This window comes from Mchenga conophoros, linkage group LG17 (genome assembly GCF_057382185.1).
Source record: "Mchenga conophoros isolate Kocher_MC1m ecotype Shallow Benthic linkage group LG17, M_conophoros_male_GT1.1, whole genome shotgun sequence".
In the NCBI taxonomy this organism is placed as follows: Eukaryota; Metazoa; Chordata; class Actinopteri; order Cichliformes; family Cichlidae; genus Mchenga; species Mchenga conophoros.
The window spans coordinates 30245972-30270509 of NC_140542.1; the positions used below are offsets into that span (position 1 = coordinate 30245972).

Here is a 24538-nt window from a genome sequence, read left to right on the forward strand (position 1 = left end):
TGGGGGGGAGGGGGGCATCAGTCTTGTGATTCATTTCTGTTAACTGACTAAGTTCCCCCAGAGTTATGCGAAGCTGAAATATACCTCATATCTTATTTATAGAATACAAACAAGACTTAATCTAGGGAAAGAATAAATAAAATGGTCATGGCTAAAAATACCACTTCTACAAGACCACAATACCTATCCATCTATCTATACATAAACACACTTCAGCAAATAAAATTAAAATAAACTTAAAAAAACACATTCCAAAAAAAATCTTTGTGAAGCAGAGCCATCTGACACATTTGTACTGTGTGCATTTTTCTTGGATTTACAATATAATTTCATAAATTTTTTGACTGGCCTTATCTTACAAATCTCAGAAGAACGACATGCAAAGTAAAACAAACATTCAGAAGAGCAATTTATTAAACCCTTTTAGGAGCGTCTACAAAGACAAAGGTACATGCAAGATAGTGAGAACTGCATCGGTAACGAAATATCACAGAAAATCAAGAATTTCAAACCGGGTAGCACGGATGAGAAAAAACAAAACATCACTACTCCAAAAAGATTCTGCTCTCTTCGAGGACAGCTATTGTATCCATCTGGTGTTTAAGCAAAACAATACACACATAAGTACTTCCTCACAGTCTTTTTTTTTTTTTGCTAATCTGAGGTTAATGTTTACTGCTCTTGCAAAGAACTCAAAATACGATAAAGGTAAACATCATCTTTCCAGTGTAGAGCCATGTGGCCCTTTCTCATGATCTTCTATATTCCACAAAAATCCAGACCATCACGTTGTCATCAAGGACTACCAAAGCAGACTTTGTGGTCATGTGGATGGCAGTACACATCCCAAATCTTTTGTAGCCGAACTGAAATGTTTTTTAAAAAGCCACAGCATTCATTCATTCACATTTTTTACTGTTTACTGGGAACACATTCATTTGTCTAATGACACAATGAACCTTATTTGTCCTTGACAAACACTGAACAGAAACAAGACCTCAATTGATGGCTTACATTTAATAACACTTGACACTCCTGTCATTCATAATATGGATTCTGTACCACAAACAAGAGTGGAGGTCAGTTCATCACTTCAGTGTTGCAATGCTGTTTTTGTTTGCAAAGAGTCTACTGAGATGGCGAAGAGGAAACCTGCCACTGTCGGAATATAGCAAACACCCTTTTAGATTTGTCACGGGGGCCCTGGAAGAAAAAACAAACAAACAAAGCAAAAATCTGTAAATCTATCATATTCATGTCTGATGACTCTTTTTTATGAAATATAAATATTTGAACTTTTTGTCTTGCCTGTGCTGGACTGCCTTCGTCTATACTGGAGTTCTTCTTCATGGGCATGAGGAGGTCCAGAGCAGCTTTCCAGCCCTGCTGATAAAGTCCTGAACCTTTTTCTGAAAAAGGGATAGCCCCAGGATCCACATTCTCCTTTCCTACGGAGATCCAGGGACACCATTCCCTGTGCTGAGCTAAGGGGTCAAATACATTCTTGGGCAAGGGCCCATCCTGAAATAAGAGATAGTAAGTCAACATTTGTATTATACACCTCTGCCTTAAAAAAGGGAATGTTTGTCTTTCATGTTTTAATTTAACAAAATTTCTAACTGAAATGTAAACCAAACAAAATACTCAAATTACTCTTGAAACACTGGCTGAATAACCAGGCAGGACTGTACGGATTCCCTCAGATAAAGTCTGATGCCATCATTTAAAAAAAAAAAAACCACAACAAAAACAAACAAAAAACCTCAGTAATGTTAGTTCTTACTAGACCACCAGCTGATGAGAGGCACAGGCGCTTTGGAGGCAGGCTAGTAGTGCCGTCAGTCCCTGAGCCATCTCCCTGTCCTCTACTGCGAGTTGCGGGCCTCTTGCCCCTCGTCAAAGGGCTTGGCAGTTCTTCGCTGGGGCTAGGTGAGTCTCTGCTCCGGGCACGCAAGGCCACTGGGGAGGAGGTACCCTCTCCCTGTAACATACACCAAGACAGCATAGAAGCAGCTTAGTATATTCTGAAGTTTACATTCACTTGTTCTAATTGAACGGATTAATAAGCGTGCATCATAGCTTGTGCACAGCGTGGTTCAGTGTTTTTCCAGCTAATGGCACAGCTCGGGAAATACGCCTGGTCCTCCTCCTTACCTGGTCAGAGCGGGTGGAGTCCTGGCTCCGCAGCTTCATGCGACAAGGAGTTGTAGCAGGGCTCGGTGAGGTGGAAGTCGAATGCTCTCCCTGACCATCATTTGGGGTTGCTGAAGCAGGACTGGTTGCCCGAACAGGGGTGCCCAGTGTATTTGTTGAATTGTCTGCTTCACCTCCCATTCCCTCCATCTGATGGAAATTCCACAAGCCCACCTTGCGCATACAGTAGGAGCAGGTGAGGATCGGCAGGCTCATGGCGTGCAGAGCAGGACTAAGATGGAGAAAAACACTTTTTTGTCCCATGTTTCTAAATTTTCACGCAACTTTTAATGTCAGCATATGACAACACTGATTTCTATGAAAGGAGTTTCGAGTTACATCTCACCTTGCTGCCCAACCGCAGAGAGAAACAATACATGCTGCCATCTGGATAGCTAAAGGCTCAGAGCAAGGAGTCTCTCCCATTCTTTTTTGTTCTTCCTCAATCACCTGCAGCATACTGCTGATAACGTCCTCTGTCAAAGACTGCAAGGAAAGAGTGGCCAATAAGTATAGGTGAAGGAGTGACTCAGACAACTGTTTCTATAATCTCGATAATGCATTCTTTTAAGTGTATTCTCTAATGTAAATAATATGTATAATGCTTTAAACAGCACTGAAGTCAGTATCCTAAAAAGGCTGAAGCCCTTCTGCAGCTTCACCATAGACTTCAGCTGCTCCGGTTTCATTGCTGGCAGCTGCTGTGCAAGGAGACAGGCGCTCTGGAAGCGCTCCAAAAAGGCAGCAAGAAGTGTCGATGGTTCACAGGCTGGAACAAGCCAGAAACGCTCTGAAATAAAAGCAACATTTACCATGATCATTACATGGACAAAAAAGAAAATCAAAGTTTATTCAAGGCAAATTACTTTTGCTGATATATACGTTTTATGCAAAATGCTTGCTCCCACCTGGACATGGAAAGTCAGGCCAAGGACAAAACTTTTCATGCTGTGTCTGAAGCTGCCTTGATATCTCTGCAATGCGGCTTTCATCTGTTTAAAAGAGGAGATGTGCTTCAATTTAAAAAAAATTTTTTTGGCAGCCCGACAATATCAACCTAACCTTGCCAAAAAAAAAACAAAACAACCTGTTTGTCCTCTAGTGTTGTTATTGTGCAGTTGCTTTAAGTTTCACTCACATTTTTCAAAGTCTAAAGTTGGCTGCAAGGATGCACATAGGAAAGCCTGGCAGCTGCAGCACTTGAGCATATCACAGCCAACACTGATCCAGCCATATCTGGCACACATCAAAGGGGAAAGTATGCGTGGTTTGCCTGCCCATTTCAAACAGTGCGGCGCTAAGGGAAACTTCAACTTACATACAGCAAGGACATGTAATAATAACAACATAACATAAAAACAAGAACTAAGATGGCTCATACTGATTCAAAATGAGGGAAAAAAGGATATTGAATAGGATTCCACTCTTGAGAAAAAGGCTTCTTTGTTCGTTGCTTCGCAAGGTGCTTGAGAGTTGCTTTTCACTTCCAGCACATTCAAATCCCCTTGTACACTGAAATCATCAAAAAGGGGAAAACACATCTTCAGTATGCAGTTTTATTTACATGATTGATAAAACAAATATAACTGGTTAAAGCTATGCGTACTTCACGTTATATGTTTCCTATTTTCATTTTTTTAATCGCACACTACTGAATAGAATCGATTCGTTTAACCTAATGATGGAAGCAAAACCGCAAACTTGCAAAGTAAGGAGTTACTACCAAACTTAAGGTCCCCACCCCCTCTTATCTCTAACTGTACACAGTGGCGACAATTCAGATGCTACCATAACAAACTTGCCCGATGAATACAACAATGAAAGCACAAAGGCGTGCCAGTTCCTAGCTTAGATGCATCCAAACCTGCGGAATCTCATCCGTCTTCTCGTTATGCTGACTGAATGAAGCTAAAAGTACAGCTAGCTAAGTGGCTAGGCAAACTAGCTAGCGCCAACTTGTTCTCCGTCTTTTTAAATTGAACCATGAGCGCTCTCTGATTAAAAAAAAAGAATCGCACCTGTTGGAACCCACGCCTGTTGACGACACCCCCTCATTGAGAATTTCACGAACTTTTTCCGGGGAAACAATAGCAGACTTGTTGTGATTAGAATTGCCGAGACGATCCCCACGACTGCCGCCGAGAGTCGCCATGATCGGCTCTGCGGTCCCACGGAAAATACACCCTGAAACCGACAGTTCCGCTTCGTGATGCTGCAAGACCACAGCGCTGCAACAACATCACTTCTTCACCGTGAACATAGCTTAAATTTCAGAAGCGTAATTCCGTAAGGCTAAATTCATAGATTGACTGTTATTAATGTTTAAATGTAAAGAATTATTTATTTGGTATTTAATATAAAAAAATTTGGGATTTAAAATGTACTTTTTTGTGTGTTTTTAACATTATTATTTTTACTTTTTAAATTTAATTTAAATTTAATTTTACTTTTTAAATTTAATTTAATTTCTTAAATTTTTTAAAATTTGTTTAGGGTTAGGGTTAAAATTTTACTTTTTAAATTTGTATTTTATTATGGATCTTTTGTTAAATGTTGTTATACAGATGCAATAAACTGCAATAAATATGCATACAAAATTCCCCCTTCTGAATTTATTTTTTTGGGCAATATTACACTGTAAGATTAGTAATCCATTAATATCTTCTGCTGTAGTTTGAAGTGGAGGCTTCTTAAGACACCATATGATGCTGTGTAGTTTGTTGTAGAATAAAGAGCTACATAAATTAAATTTCAAATAAGTAATAGCTCTAACACAAATGTAATGAAAACATGAATATTTTCAACTATAAGGTATGCTATATAGACAAAAACAAAGTCGCTTTGAAGAAATTCTTATTTGGTGGAGATTTGTTTTGCAACACATCCCACTAGATACTGTTATTAGCTCAATTTTTAGAATATTGCATCACCAGATAGTAGGAAAATGTGTCTCTGTTCAAGCCAGCACAGTTCTACTTTATGATCTGGAGGCATTTGAGTAAGAATGATGCGTTCTGAGGGCCCAGCATTGTCCCAATATATTTTCATCGAGGACTTTTGGATAAAAGCAGAAACATTTTTGTCCCATCTTGCTTATCTGACCATATTTTTAACATTAGGGAAGAAAATACTAAAGATATTAGTGATTGAAATTATTGACTAAAAGTATTAAATTAAATTTTACATACATGCCATCGCCTACATCACCTGCTCACTGATTTTCAACTCTCCTCCTAATCTAGTTTCCACATCTCTCACTCTGTCTTTATGGTCTGGGTCATCAACTTTCTAAACTCTGTTTTTACTACAGCTCTGCACATCACCTTTGTTCTTGAAAATCATTACCACTCGACTTATTCTCCATTCCTTAGGCATGTTCTCCAAGACTGTGTTAAACAATCTGGTCAAAAGCCCTCTGTCTTAAACATCTCCAGGTATGTCTTTAATAGCTGCCCCCAATTCTTACTACTCATCCTCTGCACTTCCTGATTCACTAACTGTATTTTCTCCAACTGAAAGCACATGAATAGAAAACAAAGTAAGACCTAAAACTGAACCTTATGGTGCACCACAGGTGATGTGATCTCTAGATAATGAATAGCTGCCCATGGTGACAGTTTTTTTTAATGGTTTGTTTGTTTCTCCCCCCAAACATAAGAATGCCACTTCATGTTCTAAATGATAATCTGTCTCCACTCTCAGTTGTTAAAAGAAGGTAATTGGTAACCTTGACTAGGTCTGTACAGTGCAAGCAATAACAACATTTTTTTTCATTATTTGTATTTTTAATATGTGCACATATATATATATATATATATATATATATATATATATATATATATATATATATATATATATATAGAGCCTGGGAACGCATTTTGGGCCATCCACACTCCAAGTAAAACTGTTGTGTTGTGGATACATACCGGCAAGCGCCGCCCCGCCCACATCTAATGACGCAACGTCCTAATAACGAGTCCAGTGATTGGCCAAGTCCAATCCACAGCGGGGGGAGGTAACGTTTGTGGATGTCTTCCAAACTGACTGAAACGTAAAATGATTCTACGGCTCTTATGAGATGTTGTTTTTATTTGACGTGCCATTCTCCGTGACTGGATTGTAAAGGGGGAGACGATGTCGGACGCCGAATGTGCTCACAGTCCAGACCAGCTGAATAAATTCCAGAAATTGACAGGCCGGCCGCCGCACGGTGTGACGTTAGCAGGTCGGTCAAAAACATTAGCAAGATATGCTAACGACGTTACGCTTTACCTGGACGTTATCATGTTTGTACAGTCAAATTGAGTCTGTGTCATTTACATCAGCTGCTTGTTACTTTGAGTCAGGAATTTTAAACTTTGACTTTACTCGTGATATTTTAAAGCATTACATTCAAGCTAGCAACATCCCGCAATTCTGTTTGATTATCTTTTGATGTGTTGGGTGCGATCCTATCTAAGCTAACAGGAGAAAATAGCACATAATACTTTTGCATAGAGCTTTATCGGCTGCAGTGTGCTACAGTAAATGTTCTAATATCGGCTGGAGTGGATTTCATGGATTTAAGGTTTTATTTATAACAATTTGAAGGTTTAAGCTTTGTGTGTATCTGTGGTTTATGCTGAGGGTTGATAAAATATTTGATGGTTTAAGCGGATCACAGAGCCATGTCCACTAACAAGTTTCAAGCTCTTATTAGGTATGTTCTCAGTCATGGAGAGATGTGTTACATCTATATTTTCCAGCAACGTATAGCGAGGATAACTTCAGTATAACCTCTACTGGTCAAAAAACTAAAAACTAAAACCCAAACATATCTGAGCTGATCTATTGTGTGTATAAAATTTTCAAAGAATAGACTGCTCTTTGGTTGCTAGTTATTTCCTCTTATGCCTGTGGTAGATCCTAAGTTGAGATCCTGTATACTTTTGTGTTTTACAGATACAAGCTGGTCAGGAAAGGGAAATTCTGCAGTGCAAAGACCAAAACTGGTCACTCTAACGGATGCTGACATAGATCTACAGAGAAATATTATCTTGATGACTGATAAAATACTTATATTGTAGTTTTATTGCTCATATGAAGTTTTACAAGACAGTAGGAGCAAATAGGTGCCATAGTGTGCCTGAGTATTGATGAAACTACAATGGGTAGAAGATGGACTACAAAACGCACATCCTCCTTCACCACAACATGTTCTGACCCTTTTGTTTTATGGAGGTCTTATAAAAGAGAACAGTCTGTGGAAAAACTCACTGTAGGCTTAAAAAGAAGAAAAATCTAGGGCCAGGTGTACTAACGTCTACAGCAGCACAAAGCCTTCTTTTGACATTAAAAAGCTGCTGGATTTACGAAAGAGACTAAGTGTCAGTATGTGAACAGGAGGGGTTTTTTGAGGCTGGTATTATGCCAAATGTATTTGTACTTTCACTTTCAGGAGGAGAATATTTAAATGAGTCACACCAGTGTAAATTACAAAGTCTTCGGAACACAATTTACTGCAAATTGCACAAACTTTAGTGCTGGAAAAAAAAAAGTTGTGTTTGGAAAAAAAATTGCGTGCGTGTTTAGAGGCAAACCCCATTTGTTGAATCTGTAACTAATAAAAGGTTTGGGGAGTTAAATTAATGCTTAAATGTTGCAATGTGCTATTAAAACTAAAAGGCGAAGTGCGCATTCACGCACATGGGATAGTAACATAGCAACTGAGATGGCTCATCATCTGACTGTAAATGATGTTTTGTGGTCTTTTGCGCATGGTACAGGTCAGCTGTTCCACACAGATTTCAGGTTTATAGGGCGGGACAGTTTTTAATAATGCAGTTCTCCTCTGGATCAATCTTGCGCTGCACCTGAGTCCTAATCATTAGACCCCTTTGCACAGTGCTGAGAAATAACTCTTCTGATAGAAGAGTTATTTCTTATATAAAAAGCATATTCACTTTTATTCAGCCTCGTCTCATTTATCATGATTGCCTTGCTGTTTTCAGAGGAAAAAAAATTATATGAAACCTGAGCTTAAACTGGATTATTTTAGTTAGCAGGCATGCAGCGCTTTGCCTTCCTCTGGATTTTTAAGCCACTAATTTGCATTATTTCTACAAAAAGTTGTTTTTTCTTTTTACTGAGGTGAACTGGCTGCATCTTTATATATAAATTACAGCACATTGTTAGTAAATTACCCTGTAACTGCGGCTTCACAGTAATTTGCCTCAATTAGTATATCTATCCAATAGCATTTAAAAAATTTAATATAAGAAAATAGGATTTTTTTTAATCTTCTGTGTAACTCCTTTCCTCCTCTCTGTTAAGGATTTCTGCAACTGCATTAAAATTCGCTCCATCCATCATGTATCCCAGCTGACCTGTTGTAAAAATTATTTATGGTAATCCTAAAGACTGCAATACAGCCAAGGAAATTAGTAATGAATGCTGATTATACTGAACCTTAAGCACATTCTTATCAGTTAACATAGATCATAATCTTGAGCTTATATAGCGTTCTTGGTCTAACGCCTTTACGTTTCTTCCCAAGTTCCAGTAAATGTCATACAACGACTCTTGTAATGCAGAATTTCTCATAGTTATGAATATGAAAGTTGACATGTTATGTATATAACCGGTGGAGCATTAGTCAGGTTGGAGCTATAACTAGTCTTAAGTTCTAAAAAACGTTTGACTTTTTAGATGCATATGCAGATTATACTCTAACGCTTTAATTGATTTGATTGCTGGGTGATATGACCACGGCATATCACTGTTATTACAAGTACTTGTATTACTTTTGGATAATGTTTTTTATATACCTTTTTTTTCCTGTCAGTTTTAAAAAAAAAGTTTGTTTTATCTGGTAAAGCAGTGTCAAATCATGCATAAAATTAAGAGCAGCATTTAGCTCAAGTAGTAGCTTTTTGCTATGATGGATGGTACTCCTCATTGTCATTTTTAGGCTTTGATTGTTTATTTTTTTTCTGTTTCCAGGGCATCGCACACCACCTGCCCGCAGTGGGCACCGCTGCGTCGCTGACAACACTAACCTGTATGTGTTTGGTGGGTACAACCCTGACTACGATGAGTCAGGAGGCTCAGAAAATGAAGACTATCCACTTTTCAGGGAGCTATGGAGGTATCATTTTGCAACAGGCTGCTGGCAGCAGATCCGAACAGAGGGCTACATGCCCACAGAGCTGGCATCAATGTCAGGTGAAGCATTGTGTATTTAGTACTTCTGAACATTTTACTAGTGTTTACACATTGTTGGTATTTCATACCCCCACCCCCACCCCCCAAAAAACCAAACAAACAAACAAAAAAAAACAAAACACATATGAAAATCAAATTTGGTGTTGCTGTTTTTCTGCAGCTGTTTTGCACGGTAACAACCTCCTGGTGTTTGGGGGCACCGGAATCCCCTTTGGTGAAAATAATGGCAACGACGTTCACGTTTGTAACGTGAAGTACAAACGATGGTCGCTGCTCAACTGTCGAGGGAAGAAGCCCAACAGAATCTATGGACAGGTAGCCACAGAAATCAGTCGTCCTCCTTTCTGACGACCACATTCAAATTAGAAAAATTTGTACGTAAAATTTTTGTTTCAGTGTTTTATCTGCCATTTCATACTTTCTGCCTCCAGGCAATGGTTATTATAAACGGCTTCCTGTACGTGTTTGGAGGGACAACAGGTTATATCTACAGCACAGACCTACACAGGCTGGACCTGACCACAAGAGAGTGGATCCACCTTAAGCCCAACAACCCTCCCGATGACCTGCCCGAGGAGCGGTATGATGATAGAGGAGTTTAGCATTAGGGGTGGGGGGGATATTTTGTTTGGCAATATTGTATCAATACAGGGAAACCAAATATCAATATTTTATAGAATACAATAAATTTCTCTGCAGTTCACTGCTGTATTATCAGAAACAGATTGGATATAATTGCCACTTTGACCCCATTCAATTGCCGACTGATTCCGTCTTATGTTAACATTTATGGCAGGTTATAGTGACATTGTTGGTATGCTTGAAAATCATTTTGCAAGCAAAAAAGAATTATTAATAATAATTGGGCGACCGTGGCTCAGGGGGTTGGGAAGTGCATCTGTAACTGGAAGGTCGCCGGAATTATTATTGCAGAATCTTAAAAATTACAATAATATTGTATCGCGAGTGAAGTTTTCTGATAACATATCTCTTTCCATCTCTACTAGTATTAAAATGTTAAAATTCCTTGTCATGGTGTGTTTCACAGATATAGGCATGAAATAGCACATGATGGACAGAGGATCTATATTCTGGGAGGAGGAACTTCCTGGACATCATATCCTTTAGATAAGGTACTGTACCACTGAAAGATTTTATATACCCTCAAGTAACTTGTCACCAGCTAAGGTTCCAGCTAAGGAAAATCCATGTCCCTGGTGTATTCATAGTCTTAGTCTAAAGTCTAGTCTTTTTTTGAACTCCCTAGGATTTGTTTAGTGTGCCAATGGTAAAAAGAGAAGAAACAAAACTCTGGTTTTACAAAAAAAATTAAAAAATCTGTACACTACTACTAAAAAAGCATATAAAAATGCTAGCATTAGTCATTGTTTATATATCTGTACTTCTACGCAAAAGCTGATCAGATGATTTGGAAATATTTTGAATTTATCAGTAGAAGTGTCTTCCATCTTGATAATTGTCCAAGTCTGTCATTTTTCACACATGTCACTTTTTAAAATGTTTTTTTTTTTTTTTTATTTATTTATTTAAGATACATGCTTATAATCTGGAAACCAATTCCTGGGAGGAGATTACAACTAAACCTCATGAAAAGATAGGTTTGTATACTTCACATCATGATTAACTGTAAGCCTGTGCTATCCTTAACAGTAGTGCACTTTGCTAAAATATCTGTGCTTTTGACAGGCTATCCTGCTCCTCGAAGGTGCCATAGCTGCGTGCAGATACGCAACGGTGAGGCCTGCTATACCAAAGAACATATTTCTGTATAGCCAGTATCACTTATTAAGCACTGTAATTTCATACTACATCCTCTCATTCTAATGTTTTTATCTGCTTTTTCTATTGTAGATGTATTTATCTGTGGAGGCTACAATGGGGAATTGATATTAGCTGATCTGTGGAAAATCAACCTTCAGACTTTCCAGTGGAGCAAACTACCAGCAGTGATGCCCGAGCCAGCCTACTTTCACTGTGCTGCTGTTACCCCAGTTAGTACAATACCATTTCTTTGGATCAGTCTAAATTTCAAAGTAGCAAAATTACCTTAGTACTCACCAAACTCAGAATATAAATGTATACACAGAAGGTGAAATTACATGTTAGATAAGCTGTCGTGGGTTCCTAGCATATACTATATAAAAAGATGGACAAAGCCATGGTGACGTCACCTTCTGGTTTGCAGATTCTCTCTGTAAAGCCTCTAGCTGATGCATCTGTTTGTAAATCCAAATGTGACAAACTGTGAGGACAGTGCTTACAGCAATCTGTCCATCACAGAGGAGTGATGCCCTAAAGCGCAGCATGGTTTATCAAACCGTTTTACAAAATATATATAATTTACAAAGTGAATATCATTCTGGTATAAATAAATAATGAAACTGGTTATTTCATTATGTAAATATTTATACTATGAGGAAAATATTTACAGAAATGTTGAAAATGTTGTAAATCCAATAAAAAGCAGGGTCATTTTCTTCTTTAAAAAAAAGAGGGGAAAATATGAGTCTTATACAATCATCCCTATCCTGACTGTTAGTAAATATGAGGTTTTAGGCTTCACATTTCAGAACTTGAGGCTCCTTGACAATTTTGACATTGATGCACATTATTGATCAATTGTGGAGCTGTAGTAACTACAGAGGGAAGGAGTTTACGAGTGATGCCGTGAAGCTATGAGAACGAGTTGTGGAGGCTAGGTTAAGAAGATAGGTAACGATCAGTGAGCTGCAGAATGGCTTCACACCAATAAAGAGCTCTACAGATGCAATGTTTGCTTTGAGAGTGTTGATGCAGAAGTATTAAGGAGGAGGACTTGCACTTTATGGATCTAGATAAAACATTAAGTTATGGTGCCAAGAGAGGATCAGTATTACTGCATGAACCCAGGAGTGGCAGAAATATGAGAGGGTGCTGCAAGACATGTGGTGAGGTGTGATAGATAGTTTCAATGTGTGGATGAGACCAGTGATTGGCTCTAAGCCCCTGATGATGGCTGTTTTTTGTCTATATTTGTGGACATCTAATTTTGTTTTTGATGTTATAGTTATTATATGGAACCGTCCTCTTAAAATAAAAATAAAAAACTGTTGGTGATCCAGAAGGTGCAAGGAGAACCTAATGAAAAGATTTTGTTTGTTACCAGTTGGATAATCAATGATGACATTGAAGAAGTTTAGAAGCCTGAACCTTGTTAAGCTGTATACACTGTAAAATGTACCTTTTCCCCATCTCTTTTGTTTTGTACCCAGGCTGGCTGCATGTACATCCATGGTGGTGTGGTGAACATCCATGAGAACAAGAGAACTGGCTCTCTGTTCAAGATCTGGCTGACTGTGCCCAGCCTGTTGGAGCTATGCTGGGAGAAGCTCCTCAAGGCCTTTCCCCACCTTTCTTCACTCCCCACCATGCAGCTGCTCAACCTGGGCCTCACACAGGAACTCACTGAACGTTTGAAATAGACTTAGCGGAGCAAGAACACGTAAAATGGAAGGGACAGCGAGGAGAGCGGCTCAGTACAAAATTGAATTCCCAGGAAGTCTTAGGGTGACCCAAGCCCCGCCCTGCCCTCCCGCCTGACGTAGCCTCGCCTTAAAACCAAAAACAATGGGATGCCTTTTTCTTTTGTTTTTCTTCCTTTTTTTTATAGTTAAAGTGATGAAGAACAGAGTATATGTGGAATGTTTTATGGATTTTACTCAAGACCCTGTCCCCCCCCACTGGTCCCTGCACTTGTGTCAAACTAATACAGTCATGGTTTTCATCAAACAGCTGGAAATGGTTTATTTTGCCCCGGCATGAAGTCAAACACTGTTTTCTCCCATTGTTTGTTTGTTTGTTTGTTTGTTTGTTTGTTTGTTTGTTTTTTGTCCAAATCGGCATTATCTGGTAATTTTAAAAGTTCAGTGTGAATGACGAATGCATGTATATTAAAATGAAATCACTTTTTATGGGGGAGGGTGGGGTAGCTTCGTGAACTGATGTTGCAGTTTGCACATTTTTGTCTTACACATTTGTGGACATTTGGTTTTTTGTTTTTGTCATCTTTAAAAAAAAAAAAATTCTTCATGCAGAGGCGACGATAGTATTGACATCAGTCTGAAACAGTGGCAGATGGTGGTTTGAACCATGGCGGTGTTTTTTGCACATTTTAGCCAATTTAATACAATTCCCTATCTAATATATAATTTTCATTTCTACTGACCTGTTGTAGAGTTTTAGATTATTGTGAATGTTTTTGTGACTTCCTCACTGGCCTTTTTATTTCACTTTACTCTCTAAGGTTCATTGATCAGCCAATTACAATAACCTTTCTCTGAGCTTTTAATGTCAAAGTGGATCATTGCATAACTTTGACTGTAAGTAATCTTAAATTTCCAGTTTCTCCAAATTATTTTTATATCTTAAAAAACAAAAAGACATGCCATCTGCCTGGGATATAAAAGCATTCAAATCCTAAAAAATGAAATTAGTGCATGCCGTGAAAAGAGTCTTATGTTATTTGTGGTGAATTGCCTAAAACATGCAGAAACACTGTGCATGTAAGGAAGTTTTAAATGCTGGTTTTGCCTGTGTCTGGACCTCTGTAGTTCCTGTATTGTTCATTATACATCATATTGCAGCCTAGTCTGGAGATGAAATTGAAGCGAGGTGGGTATGTTCAAGATAATTTATTATTTTCTTTCCCTTTTCATTGTGTTTGCTTGCAGGTTTCATTTGTAAACCAAACCATGCTACACATCACTGTGAATTTGGTGCTTAAAAAAAAAAAAATATATATATATATCTATATATAGATATATTTAAGATGATTATATTTGAATAAAGACTTGATTCTGTTTAAAATTTTACTCCCTCTTTGTTTAAGACACATGATGCACAGGGAGTTGCTTCAGTAGCAGGCTTACACGAACATCTGTTTATACTGCAGTGCCTTTCTCCCAAACTGATATTGAGGTTTGACAAATAGAGGCAGATATTTGCATGTTTAGACAAAATTCTTAGACTTACAAGTAAATTAAAAGTCCCATAATTGCATATTGTGACATGTTGCTGGCCAAGATTGTAATTTTATATCCTGTAATCTTAAAAACCAAGTGTTTAAATAAAATATGTTCATGTTTACAGATGCCAAATAATATTCACCTTCAAAATGTGATTATGACAAGATCCCATATGTATTTTTTAATATACATATGATGGGATGTTGCCAGATGGTTTGGTCACATATGCATGAGTCTGCCTGCATTATTTTTACCTTGTTCCTTTTTCTTCTGCTTTTCCCCCTTTGCTGTTCCAAATTACTGATGCATGATGTCATTACCTGCTCCCCCCCCCCTTTTTTTTTTTTTTTTAATAACATCAAATCGTTACTTTGGGACACAGTTTTACAGGTGACCCCGAAAATGTTGTACACTGGGCTTGTATGAGTGTCGTGTTAAGAGGTCTCTAAATAAAGGCGTTCTGTAAAGAGCTCTCTGTCCCCCCCAGTTTTCTTTCCTGTACTAATGCTTAGCATGACGCACACTAGAATTGTCCAGTGTAAGACTCTTGCATGGATCGTTGCTGCCACTTTTATTCTTTTATTCAAAGTGCTTTTATTCAAAGTGCACAATAGATCAAAGTCATACATCCCTGTATTTGTTGTGTTTGTGAAGCTGAATTTGCCCAAATGCTAGTGAATAACATAACCTCAAAGGCAAAATATCAAAATGAAAAAGCTGAGAGATTAATAGTCAAAATGCAAAAATACAGAAAGTTTTTTTTTTTAATGAACATGTTTATTATATCAAATATCAACAAGATATTACAACGATTAACAAGAAAAATACCACAAATTGACATTTCTATTCAACAGCAAAAACGTTTTTAAATTACAGACAGAATTGGAAGACACTATTTTATGTGTATACATATATATAAATATAAAAAAAATCCAAATATTCACTTTAATCTTCAACATGACATTTCTGATCCCACATTTTGTGCGTCTGACCCCAAACCACCAAAGATTAAGAAATCTTTTAATGTGTTTAATTTTCAAAATTACTATTTGGCACATTAACACGAGTGTGGAGAAGGAGCAAAGAAGTAAAGGGCCAAAAGGATGAGGTAGACCACCACTAGAGCCGTGCCTGCAGACAAGACAACGAGTGGATATAAGCAAGATATTTGACATAGGAAAAACTTTGACAAATGCACATATGAGAAAGTCCTTGATAACATCTGATTCGTGCAAAATTAATACTTACATTTCTGGTATTATATCCTGATATTGCTTACCTTGAAAGTAGTCACATTTCCCATCCATGAAGATGTAATTGACCACAATTACACTAAAGATGCTAGCCCAAAGATGAATATCGCTGAACACAAGCATAAAGCCAACATCCTGGGAGGAAAGAGGAAAAAAATAATATATATAGCTTGAAATGTCATAACTGGAATTATCACATACAAAATAATAATCAATTTAACTTACATAGAATGCATTGAAGAGGATGAGCAGTGGAATCTGGATCATGCAGACCTGCACAGCAATGCAACTTCCCACTTCAAGGCTGCAAAGAGGGGACAAGGAAGGTTTAATATTTTGTGCATTTCCAGTACTCCAGATTAAAATTGAGCCCATCCAGGTGGGTTATAACACACGTGATAATATAACGGGACAATGTTATCAAACCTGAGACTGATATTGTTTTGCAGTGCAAAAAGAATCCCATTGACAATCTCAGGAAGCTCTGGCACCATGGCCAACACCGTGACCCCAATGAAGTACTGCAGCATAAGCAGATAAGCAGTTAACTTCAGTATTATAATATTTGGTCAGCTTTAATACAAGGTTTCCACTTCATTCTACATGCTACAGGTGTCTTGTTCAATAAAGTTTAGAGTTTTTCCTTTACATTTTCCTTATTAAAAAAAAAAAAAAAGCATAATAATGTATTGAAATACCTGGGAGATGGAGGAATGGGTCAGAAAGGGCTTAATGTTTTCAGTGCAGAGGTCAGCACAGCAAGCCATCAGCACTGTGGCAACAATCAGCACTCCAAGAGCCCTCCACCGGGACCAGTGGACAACATGGTGACCTGCTTGTAACATCCATACCATGAGCTCATTGACAGGTTTAACAATAAGTACTTATGACCTTAAACCGTTAGTGCCCTTTATTTCATTAACTTTAAAAAAAAAAAAAAAGAAAAAAAAAAACCAAAAAAAAAACAAAACAAAGAAAACCCAAAATCATTATCATTGCAAATATTAGATTGTAATCTGCTCTCTAGAGGAAAGGCTCTTTCAACCAAATAACATTTCCAGATCTACCCACAGATCATTCCACACAGTCAGTCCATAAGGACATCCAAATATGCATTTTATGAGGTATGATCTGCAATCTTGTTCCCCTCTAAAAGCCAGCTTGCTTATCACCTTTAGCTTGTGCTACATTTTAAATTAGCATCCAGACTTTGCTAAAACAAACAAAAATACAAACTTCTAATTTGCTAATTCTGATTACTGGTCTGCCATGAGAGTCAAATAAAGAATAATGAGTTAATGTTTAATGGCTTGAGGTGCCAAGATCTTGTTGGGCACACACACAATGACAGTTATATTTCATGATTTTTTTATTTTAATGCATAAACGTTCAAAGAAAGGCTTTTTTTAAATTGCAGCTGTCATGACAGATTTCTTTTCTGATGTATTAATTATATATTTGAATCATACCACATTAGTAATAGTAATATCACTTTCTCACTGTCACTTAGTAGTATGCATGTGCACTACAAATGGGCCTTATGCTCGACACACACACTTGACACAGTGAGGCCATTGTTAGTTCATGGGAGATGTTAAACAGATAGTGAGACGACTCCTCCTTATCAGGGATGTAAATCCTTAGGTGACGGCCAAGCAGAAAACAAGATCATAATTCTCTCTGTGAGGGAGAAGATTTTAAGGATGGGGCTGAAGGTATAGTGAGATGGGCCAACATGTAAGAGTTCTTTGTCTGCAATGTGTTTATTAACTCCTTCTCCAAAATGCTCACCAGTCTTGCTGGTTGCAGAACTGGTTGCAGTTTTATTTAAGATTTTCCATAACACAGCTGGTTTGCATTTCTTTTTCCCCTAGAAAACAATTTAATGCAATTCCCTTAATCTTCACAGGTTTTTACATGCAAAACTGCCTTATTGCAACACTGCACATGCTTGGTAATAAGGAATGCAATGAGCAATAAGCATTTTGCAATCATTTCACTTTCCTATTCCCCAAAAGATTAAACTGCATGCACAACACACCTGTTGCAACGTGGCCCATGGGCAATAATACTGGCATTAATACATGGTTTGGTGACAAGTAGATGGCCGGTGGTGATTTCACCAGTGGGGTTGGAGGTGCTGGTACCCTCTTGTGTGTACTGACCGTGTGCATGGCCCCCGTGACCATCGCTGATATGGATATCATAGATGTGGGAATGGGTCTTCAGTGTGAAGATGAGGCCAATTAGGTATGCAGCAGGCAGAAGGACAGAAATTGTGTACATAAGAGGCCTGCAAAAAAAGAAAAAAAATTATCACTCAAAACAATATCAAGCTGATCGTGTTGGAGAAGTGCTGTGCAATCAAGCATCAAGACTTACTCAATATCGGACAGAATTAAATGGGGCTCACTTTGACTCTGTTGTGAACACAAACAAGATAAGAATGAAAAATCAACAATAAAATAAGATGCAACATGTCGCCCTGGAAAAACCTAAAAGTTGAGTCTTTCCTTTGGACATTTTTAAGTGTACTTACTGAGCTGATCTATAACAAAATACCCTATAACTCTATACAAAAAGAAGAAGCAGCCACCCACCGTGTCATAGTGACAGTTTTTACAGACGAAGGACACAGTGGCATTGCCGGGAACATCGCTGCAACTTTCACACATCAGATTACCAAAGGTCTTTGAAAACAGGGTAGGTGCAAACACACCTAGGGACAATATTGCAGCATGGAAGGGGTTTGGACTCAGGTTTTGGAAGAATTTTGTTTCTCAGTTTGTTTTATGCACATCTGCCATCCTTACCTCCAATGGATATGAAGAGCAAAGCTGAGCTCACTCCAGCTGAACGGCTGTTAAATCGTTGCTCCTGGTGTTTAATACCCCCAATGATCATACATATACCCTGTGCAGTTAGAATTTTTATGCAATGAGTACAGCCATCTGCTTAAGACATCTAATTGCGAATATAACCAATGGGCACAATTCATCTGCTCTTACTGGTATGAACAGTATACATCCAAGAAGGGTGCCAGTTAACGCAGCTTTGACAACCTCTTCATAACATTTGGTGGCAGCATGATGTCCCTGAAGCAATGCCGTGATGTAGAATGTCAACTCTGTGATGGAGCCAAAAGTTGCGTTCACCACCGCTCCCACTGCGAAGTTACACTGTGCAGAAATGCTGCAGGAAGTATACACAGATACAAAGCAAAATAAACAAAAAGAACTGAAATGTTATATGTAGTTAAGAGTTTCTGAAAACGTTCAGTGGGATTAACTTGCTACATACTAACACATTAATTCATAAATTCAGAGGCCGCTAACCAGCGAGCCCCAGCTAGTGCCATCTGGTGTTTTACCCATGCAAGCAGGCAAATTTGCTATTGTTGTAGTTGTCAGTGTCACTCAGTTGTCAATCAGAGTGTTTCTTGTCCTGTGGACAGACCTCAATTGCGATAATCTTGGACTGCTGTGCAGCCTCTGAGTTTAAAAATCCTCCACCTGTTGCAGGTTCTGGTTGCGAGCAGGACTATCATGAACAGCTGCAGTCCAAGACTTGCTTCGCTGCCTACTTGTTGGTAGGGAAAACAGATGAAAGGAGCTGGGGCTAGATAGTTACCAAAGGCTAAAAACAATTAAATAAAAAAGGAGTGAAGTTTGAATTTCACCCACTATAATTTTTCATCACTTCAAAAATAAAATGAAAGAATTTTACCTGGCTATTCCCATGCCAATATAATAAGACAGGGGAATAATGGAAATCATGGCTGTAGCAAACTTTGTCTCGGCTCTGAAGTAATTGTTTTCTTTGTCAGCGTAACCAATGATCAAAGTGATAAATACCAACGGAAGCAGGTCTGCAGTGGGCATAGGTTTAAGGACAACAGACAGACAGTGGACAGACCAGCAGTAAAAATACTAGTGGCTATAGTAGAACATCTTTTCTGCACGTCTGCCCTGGCCTGAAAATTTATACAGTTACAGAAATCAGACAGCAGAAGGGTTATTATCATTATAGCTAAGCTATGAAGACGAAAGGCCTATATCATATCTTTCTGAGTAAATACAATTACAACATAGTTTAAAAAATTATTTTTCCTTCACAAGACTTTTAGTAAAGTTGACCTCTGGCCTTGACCTTGTGGTCACGGTCACCAAAACGTTTCCTACATTTTTAGCCGATACATCTGTGGTATCAATTCTACAATCCTTGGGTTATCGTGTTCACAAAGTTGAGTGTCACCAGACCGCTCAGCGATCATCCCCCAGGCCTTTCAGGCTGAGGATTAAAAACTGTAACTGAGCCCCTTACTTTATATGTCTAACAACTTAAAAAGGATACTGAGGGCGAAAATGTTGATACCGTGGACTGTGTATTTGTAGTAATGCATATTGAAAGCTTGATAACAGCATAAGAGGACTCTGGTTCCACATGCCTGTGTCTGCAAGGGAGATCGTAGAATTTAAAAAAAAGATTCAGTAAACATGCATTAAAATTGATTAGCTCCAACATTAACAAGTTATACACAGTTCAGTTTTGCTGAACTGTTTTGATCATACTTTCACTTTGAGGCCATGTGAAAACTGAAAACTTTTTTTTTGTGATATGGTTCAATTGCTCTTTTAAAAAAGGAACAAAGTGTCACAGACAGCATTAAACACACACTACCACATTTAAAGCTTGTGGGAAGTACAAAGGATCATGGCTAATAAGGTGGCTGTAAAAAGTAACAACACTGCGGTTGGTATTTTGAAAAGCATAACCATTGCGGTAATGGAGGGGGAAATCCTTCACGCATCCTCTGCCTTGATATCTACAACATCAATCTGTTTCAGTAAATAACCTTGTCCTTTTCCAGTGTGTGGATGTGAAGGTCCTCTGGTGCCATGAGAAGGACGCCGGTTAGTATACGAGCGTTGATTTTTGCTACTGGGATGGTGAAGACCAGCAACCAGGACAGCACACAGGCGAGGCAGTGCATGACAGCCAGGACAGGGTAACCAAGTAACAACCAAATGCAAGTGCTGACACGACACTGTGGAGGCAGATTAGGACTCATGGTCAGAAGCTTACATACACTCGTCATGCACGTGAAAGCCGTGGCAACTTTTTAAAATTCTAATCATTTCTTTGTTCTTTTTCCCTGAGGTTGAATTAAATGTAAACTTCTATATAAATATTTCAGAACTGTGCACAGCACCACATAACTGAGGTCAGTATGATTTTCTTACCCAGTGCTTTGAAGTATTCTTTGGTGGCAGTTCTGGGACAGGGATCTGGATAGGTGGGGGTGAAGACACTAAGGATGCAGAGTCTTTGTTCACGACAAGGTCCTCACTGTCCATCTCATGAGGAATAACCTCACAGTTTGGAGGGTTCACAGAGAATCTATCAAGTACATTATCAACCTGAAAAAAAATTAATAAATTCTTATTAGAGGATTTTAACTGAATGCTGTCATTAAAACCTATTTATCCTATTAAAAATCCTGATTTTTAAACTTAAAAATAGCAACTCTAGCGTCTACACAGTATCAAATTTAGTACACAAATTACATTAAAAGGCTTCATTACCTTCTCAATACACTTCCCAAATGGCCAAATAAAGTACCATGCCAATGTGACACAAACTTTTCCTAAAAGAAGAAACTCATTAGCATTATTTTCCAGATTTACAGAAAACAAGAGTGCTGCAGTTTTTTAAAGACTACATACCATAAGCAGAAGCTGCCACTGTCAGAAACATGACAGCAGAAATGAGGATGTAGATTAACGCTATCCACCAACCAAATAAAAATACATAGCACACATTCCCAAAGGTTACCACTGAACCTGAGAGACAGAAATCACAAACGCAGGTTAGTTCTTTAGCGTAAGAAACACGAATTTGCATGTATGAGCGTGCTGGAGTTAAACAGAGTTCTAATATGAAAAAAAGGCAAAAGGAACCCAGGCGTTCTTGAGCCTTAACAATGCTAAGGTCAGAGTGCAGCTCTTTCATGATCTCCGATTGGTCTTCAATGGGCTTCTCCGTTACACTGGCCTTCCATTTTCTGAAACCAAACTGAAGAAATAAAGGGGTATTATTGTTAAAAAGAAAAACACCTGCAGCTTTGAGTGCGTGTATTACACTCACAGGTTCATAATCAGGGGTGTGGACTCAAAAAGAAAAAGCTTTAGTGTCATTCTGGAGATATTCCGAGTTTTTGTTTTACATGTAGCCATTTTTAAACACAGCTTTACCACAGTTTAGAAATAATGTGAGGGACCAGTTTCGACGGGACTAGAAATGAGCATATCAGAGGGACAGCTCAGGTTGATTGGTTTGGTGACAACGTTAGAGGCAATCTGCACATGTGCCGGGAAGTGGACAAAGTATATTAAATATGGAGCTGCCATGCAGGGGGGAGAAAAAAAAAGGAGGATGACCACATACAAAGCTCATGAATTTGGTGAAAGACATGTAGAGGGTTGGTGTGACAGAGGTGGCTACAAGAAGCAAGAAGCAGAAGAAGAAAGAAAAGACAAAGAAGTGAAACTGAAAAAAGTACATAAATGTTTACAGCTTTATCGTAATAAGCAACCACTAATGTCAGGCACATCATGCTAACACTGAACATATATTTGCTATTCTTGTGGGAACATTCCTACCAGCGTAAAAATTAGCCCACTAATCCTCAATCATAAAGTAAAAGCATCTTCTGTAAGGAAAAACTAGCAGACCGTAAATTGCTGTTAACATCTGTATTAAGTGGAGTACGTTTTTTTGTGCAACACAGTAACAGAAGAAATGCCAGGACAACAGAAGAGCTGTTTCAGGCGGTTTAGCAGCGTTTTCCATCTGAGTGAGTAAAACCCCCTTAAGCCTGCATGGATAACAGACTACAGGAGAAGAAAAAGCCCCAAAACACAACCCCATGTTTTTCTGCGTCACTTCTGATACCTCAAACGGCTATCACAGAACCACTAAAGTTTATGGTTACTAGAAATGAAAGATTCTGTGTGATTACATTTCTAAATTCTTGCCCTAGACTCATATTAAATTTACTGCGAAAGCTGTGCATCCTTTTCACATGTGCATTTTAAAATGCTTCAAGTCCCTTTTCTTTCCTTTATGAATAAAAAGTGAGAAATTAGATGCCGTAGTATGTAGTAATTGTTTAGCACGTAACCACTGCCCTGATTGAGTGGTTTCCTACCTTGTAGTTGTTGGCCTCCCTGTGTGCCTCCACTTCATTGTCAACTCTGATTGTAGTCCTTGTGGTGCATTCATGCCATCCATCTTCTCCATTGCGTGGTGGAGAAGACCGGGCTGAGGTGACATGCCCCCCTGTGCAGATTAAAAAAACAAAACCAAAACAACTTTTCTACCCTGTTCTAATTTAAACCTCTCTATATTTTAACATTTCACATGTCCATATACACAGAATATTATAATGCTTTAGCCATGTTGGGAAAGGTAGTCTTGATCATCCAGAACCAGCCAACTAGAGTTATTAAATCCAGTCAGGTATCTGCTACTTTATTCTAGTTTCAGCTAAAGTCATATTCACCTCTATGGACACCAAAAAAACATTTTGGGGTGTAGTGGCAGAAGTGGTGTCCAGAAGCATCTGGGGAGGGTGTATCTGCAGGGCCTGTCTCGAGATGATGGGCCCCAACACAGAGCCTATCAGTTAGGGAGAGTTGCCGTGGATATCGATGCTGTTCTTGATGGACACAGGTCTCTAAATATGGAAACATTATAAAGAGCGTGAAGTATGGTTTTCAGAAGAGAACAGCGTATCAGTTCCATTCATAGTGTGTTAGCTGACCGACATGCTTCCATGAAAATGTGTGTGACAAACACAAACCTCCTGAGAGTCATACAGAGTCCATACAAAACCCATGCTCTCAACAGCAATCAGTCAAGACTGATTATCAGTGCATTGCAATGCAGCGCTAAGAATCCTGCTGGGCTTTCAAATTAAAAAAGGAATGCATACTGGTTATGGTTCATGAAAAGCAGTTGATTTAATGGTTGGCAGCCAGTGGAAGGCAAAGATTAAAATGAAAAGAAATTACTGCAAGAAGAAAACAGCAGCAAGTATGTGATTTTTTCATTAAATCAAAACAGAAAAAAATAGGTTAAACGGAGTTAAAGTGAGCAGTTGTTGCCTCTAGGAACGTTACTAAACACCATCCCAAGGAAGCACCATATGACCTACATACATACATACAATACAACTGTGACCATCAGGCTATCCTCCACAACGCTATCTGTTTAAACATTAAGGTTTAACAACAGCAACAACGTCGTTTTCAATAGAATTATGACCACAAAAATACAAATTGAAATTAGTTTTAACTTTTGTTTTTAACCGAAAGCGACTTTAAAGAGCACGTGGAACGCAAACTTGACAAAATACTCAAAACGTCATTTTTTAAAAGTCTACATGAAAGGATCTGCGCAGGTGTGGAGGAGCACACGCTGAATAGTTTGGTCTCACCTGACGATGAATCAGCCTCGGATATTCTTGGTAAGTTTTCCACATCACCCGGTAAAAGTAAACAGTTTTTGTGGGACATTTTGGGTTGTTGTTGTTTTTTGGGTTTTTTTGGTATGACACTTTATTCTCCGAGCGTTGCTCCTATCCTGTAATCCTCTGGACTTGACTTCCCTCCCTCTTTATTCTGTGCAGTCCGAGCTGCTATTGGCATTAGCAGTCAACCATTAGGACGAGGTGAAGTGGGCGGTGGGGGAAGCGGACGGGAAACAGCAAGAGTATTATATTTTCTGATATATAAATACAGACAGAGCGCCTAACTTTATTTTATTTTTTCAACTTCACTTTTCTTAATATTATTTTTATAC

At 38.5% G+C, this 24538-nt stretch overlaps 3 protein-coding genes across 3 annotated transcripts; 1 reads left to right on the plus strand and 2 right to left on the minus strand.

Annotated features, from left to right (window-relative positions):
- Positions 1-392: 392 nt before the first annotated feature.
- On the minus strand, positions 393-4383 carry zc3hc1 (zinc finger, C3HC-type containing 1). Its single transcript, XM_085251221.1, has 10 exons — positions 4212-4383; positions 3603-3705; positions 3332-3482; positions 3102-3185; positions 2856-2983; positions 2540-2679; positions 2155-2425; positions 1784-1981; positions 1309-1521; positions 393-1203 (listed from the first exon to the last, which is right to left on the minus strand). Exons 1-10 carry the CDS (start codon positions 4343-4345, stop codon positions 1129-1131), a joined length of 1497 nt encoding a protein of 498 aa, XP_085107347.1. The 5' UTR covers positions 4346-4383; the 3' UTR covers positions 393-1128.
- A 1819-nt stretch (positions 4384-6202) lies between these two features.
- Positions 6203-14890, plus strand: klhdc10 (kelch domain containing 10). Its single transcript, XM_085252345.1, has 9 exons — positions 6203-6418; positions 9175-9396; positions 9557-9711; positions 9828-9976; positions 10445-10529; positions 10949-11015; positions 11104-11151; positions 11269-11408; positions 12669-14890. Exons 1-9 carry the CDS (start codon positions 6328-6330, stop codon positions 12876-12878), a joined length of 1167 nt encoding a protein of 388 aa, XP_085108471.1. The 5' UTR covers positions 6203-6327; the 3' UTR covers positions 12879-14890.
- A 341-nt stretch (positions 14891-15231) lies between these two features.
- On the minus strand, positions 15232-24428 carry cax1 (cation/H+ exchanger protein 1). Its single transcript, XM_085251504.1, has 20 exons — positions 24174-24428; positions 23238-23411; positions 22884-23014; positions 21634-21748; positions 21400-21516; positions 21259-21320; positions 20917-21093; positions 20529-20720; positions 20027-20126; positions 19400-19541; positions 18682-18865; positions 18487-18586; positions 18274-18392; positions 18056-18093; positions 17839-17966; positions 16372-16505; positions 16100-16194; positions 15899-15977; positions 15700-15808; positions 15232-15551 (listed from the first exon to the last, which is right to left on the minus strand). Exons 1-20 carry the CDS (start codon positions 24250-24252, stop codon positions 15478-15480), a joined length of 2349 nt encoding a protein of 782 aa, XP_085107630.1. The 5' UTR covers positions 24253-24428; the 3' UTR covers positions 15232-15477.
- Positions 24429-24538: the final 110 nt, after the last annotated feature.

Coding starts and splice junctions, on each gene's coding strand:
- zc3hc1 (XM_085251221.1), bottom strand. CDS start 4,345: ATGGCGACTCTCGGCGGCAGTCGTGGGGATCGTCTCGGCAATTCTAAT. Junction 3,483..3,602: donor CAAGAGTGGAATCCTATTCA/ATATCCTTTTTT, acceptor TTAGCGCCGCAC/TGTTTGAAATGGGCAGGCAA. Junction 1,982..2,154: donor ACTCCACCCGCTCTGACCAG/GTAAGGAGGAGG, acceptor TGTATGTTACAG/GGAGAGGGTACCTCCTCCCC.
- klhdc10 (XM_085252345.1), top strand. CDS start 6,328: ATGTCGGACGCCGAATGTGCTCACAGTCCAGACCAGCTGAATAAATTC. Junction 6,419..9,174: donor GCACGGTGTGACGTTAGCAG/GTCGGTCAAAAA, acceptor TTCTGTTTCCAG/GGCATCGCACACCACCTGCC. Junction 9,397..9,556: donor AGAGCTGGCATCAATGTCAG/GTGAAGCATTGT, acceptor GTTTTTCTGCAG/CTGTTTTGCACGGTAACAAC.
- cax1 (XM_085251504.1), bottom strand. CDS start 24,252: ATGTCCCACAAAAACTGTTTACTTTTACCGGGTGATGTGGAAAACTTA. Junction 21,321..21,399: donor AGTGGCAGCTTCTGCTTATG/GTATGTAGTCTT, acceptor TTCTTCTTTTAG/GAAAAGTTTGTGTCACATTG. Junction 16,506..17,838: donor TCACGGGGGCCATGCACACG/GTCAGTACACAC, acceptor TGTTACAAGCAG/GTCACCATGTTGTCCACTGG.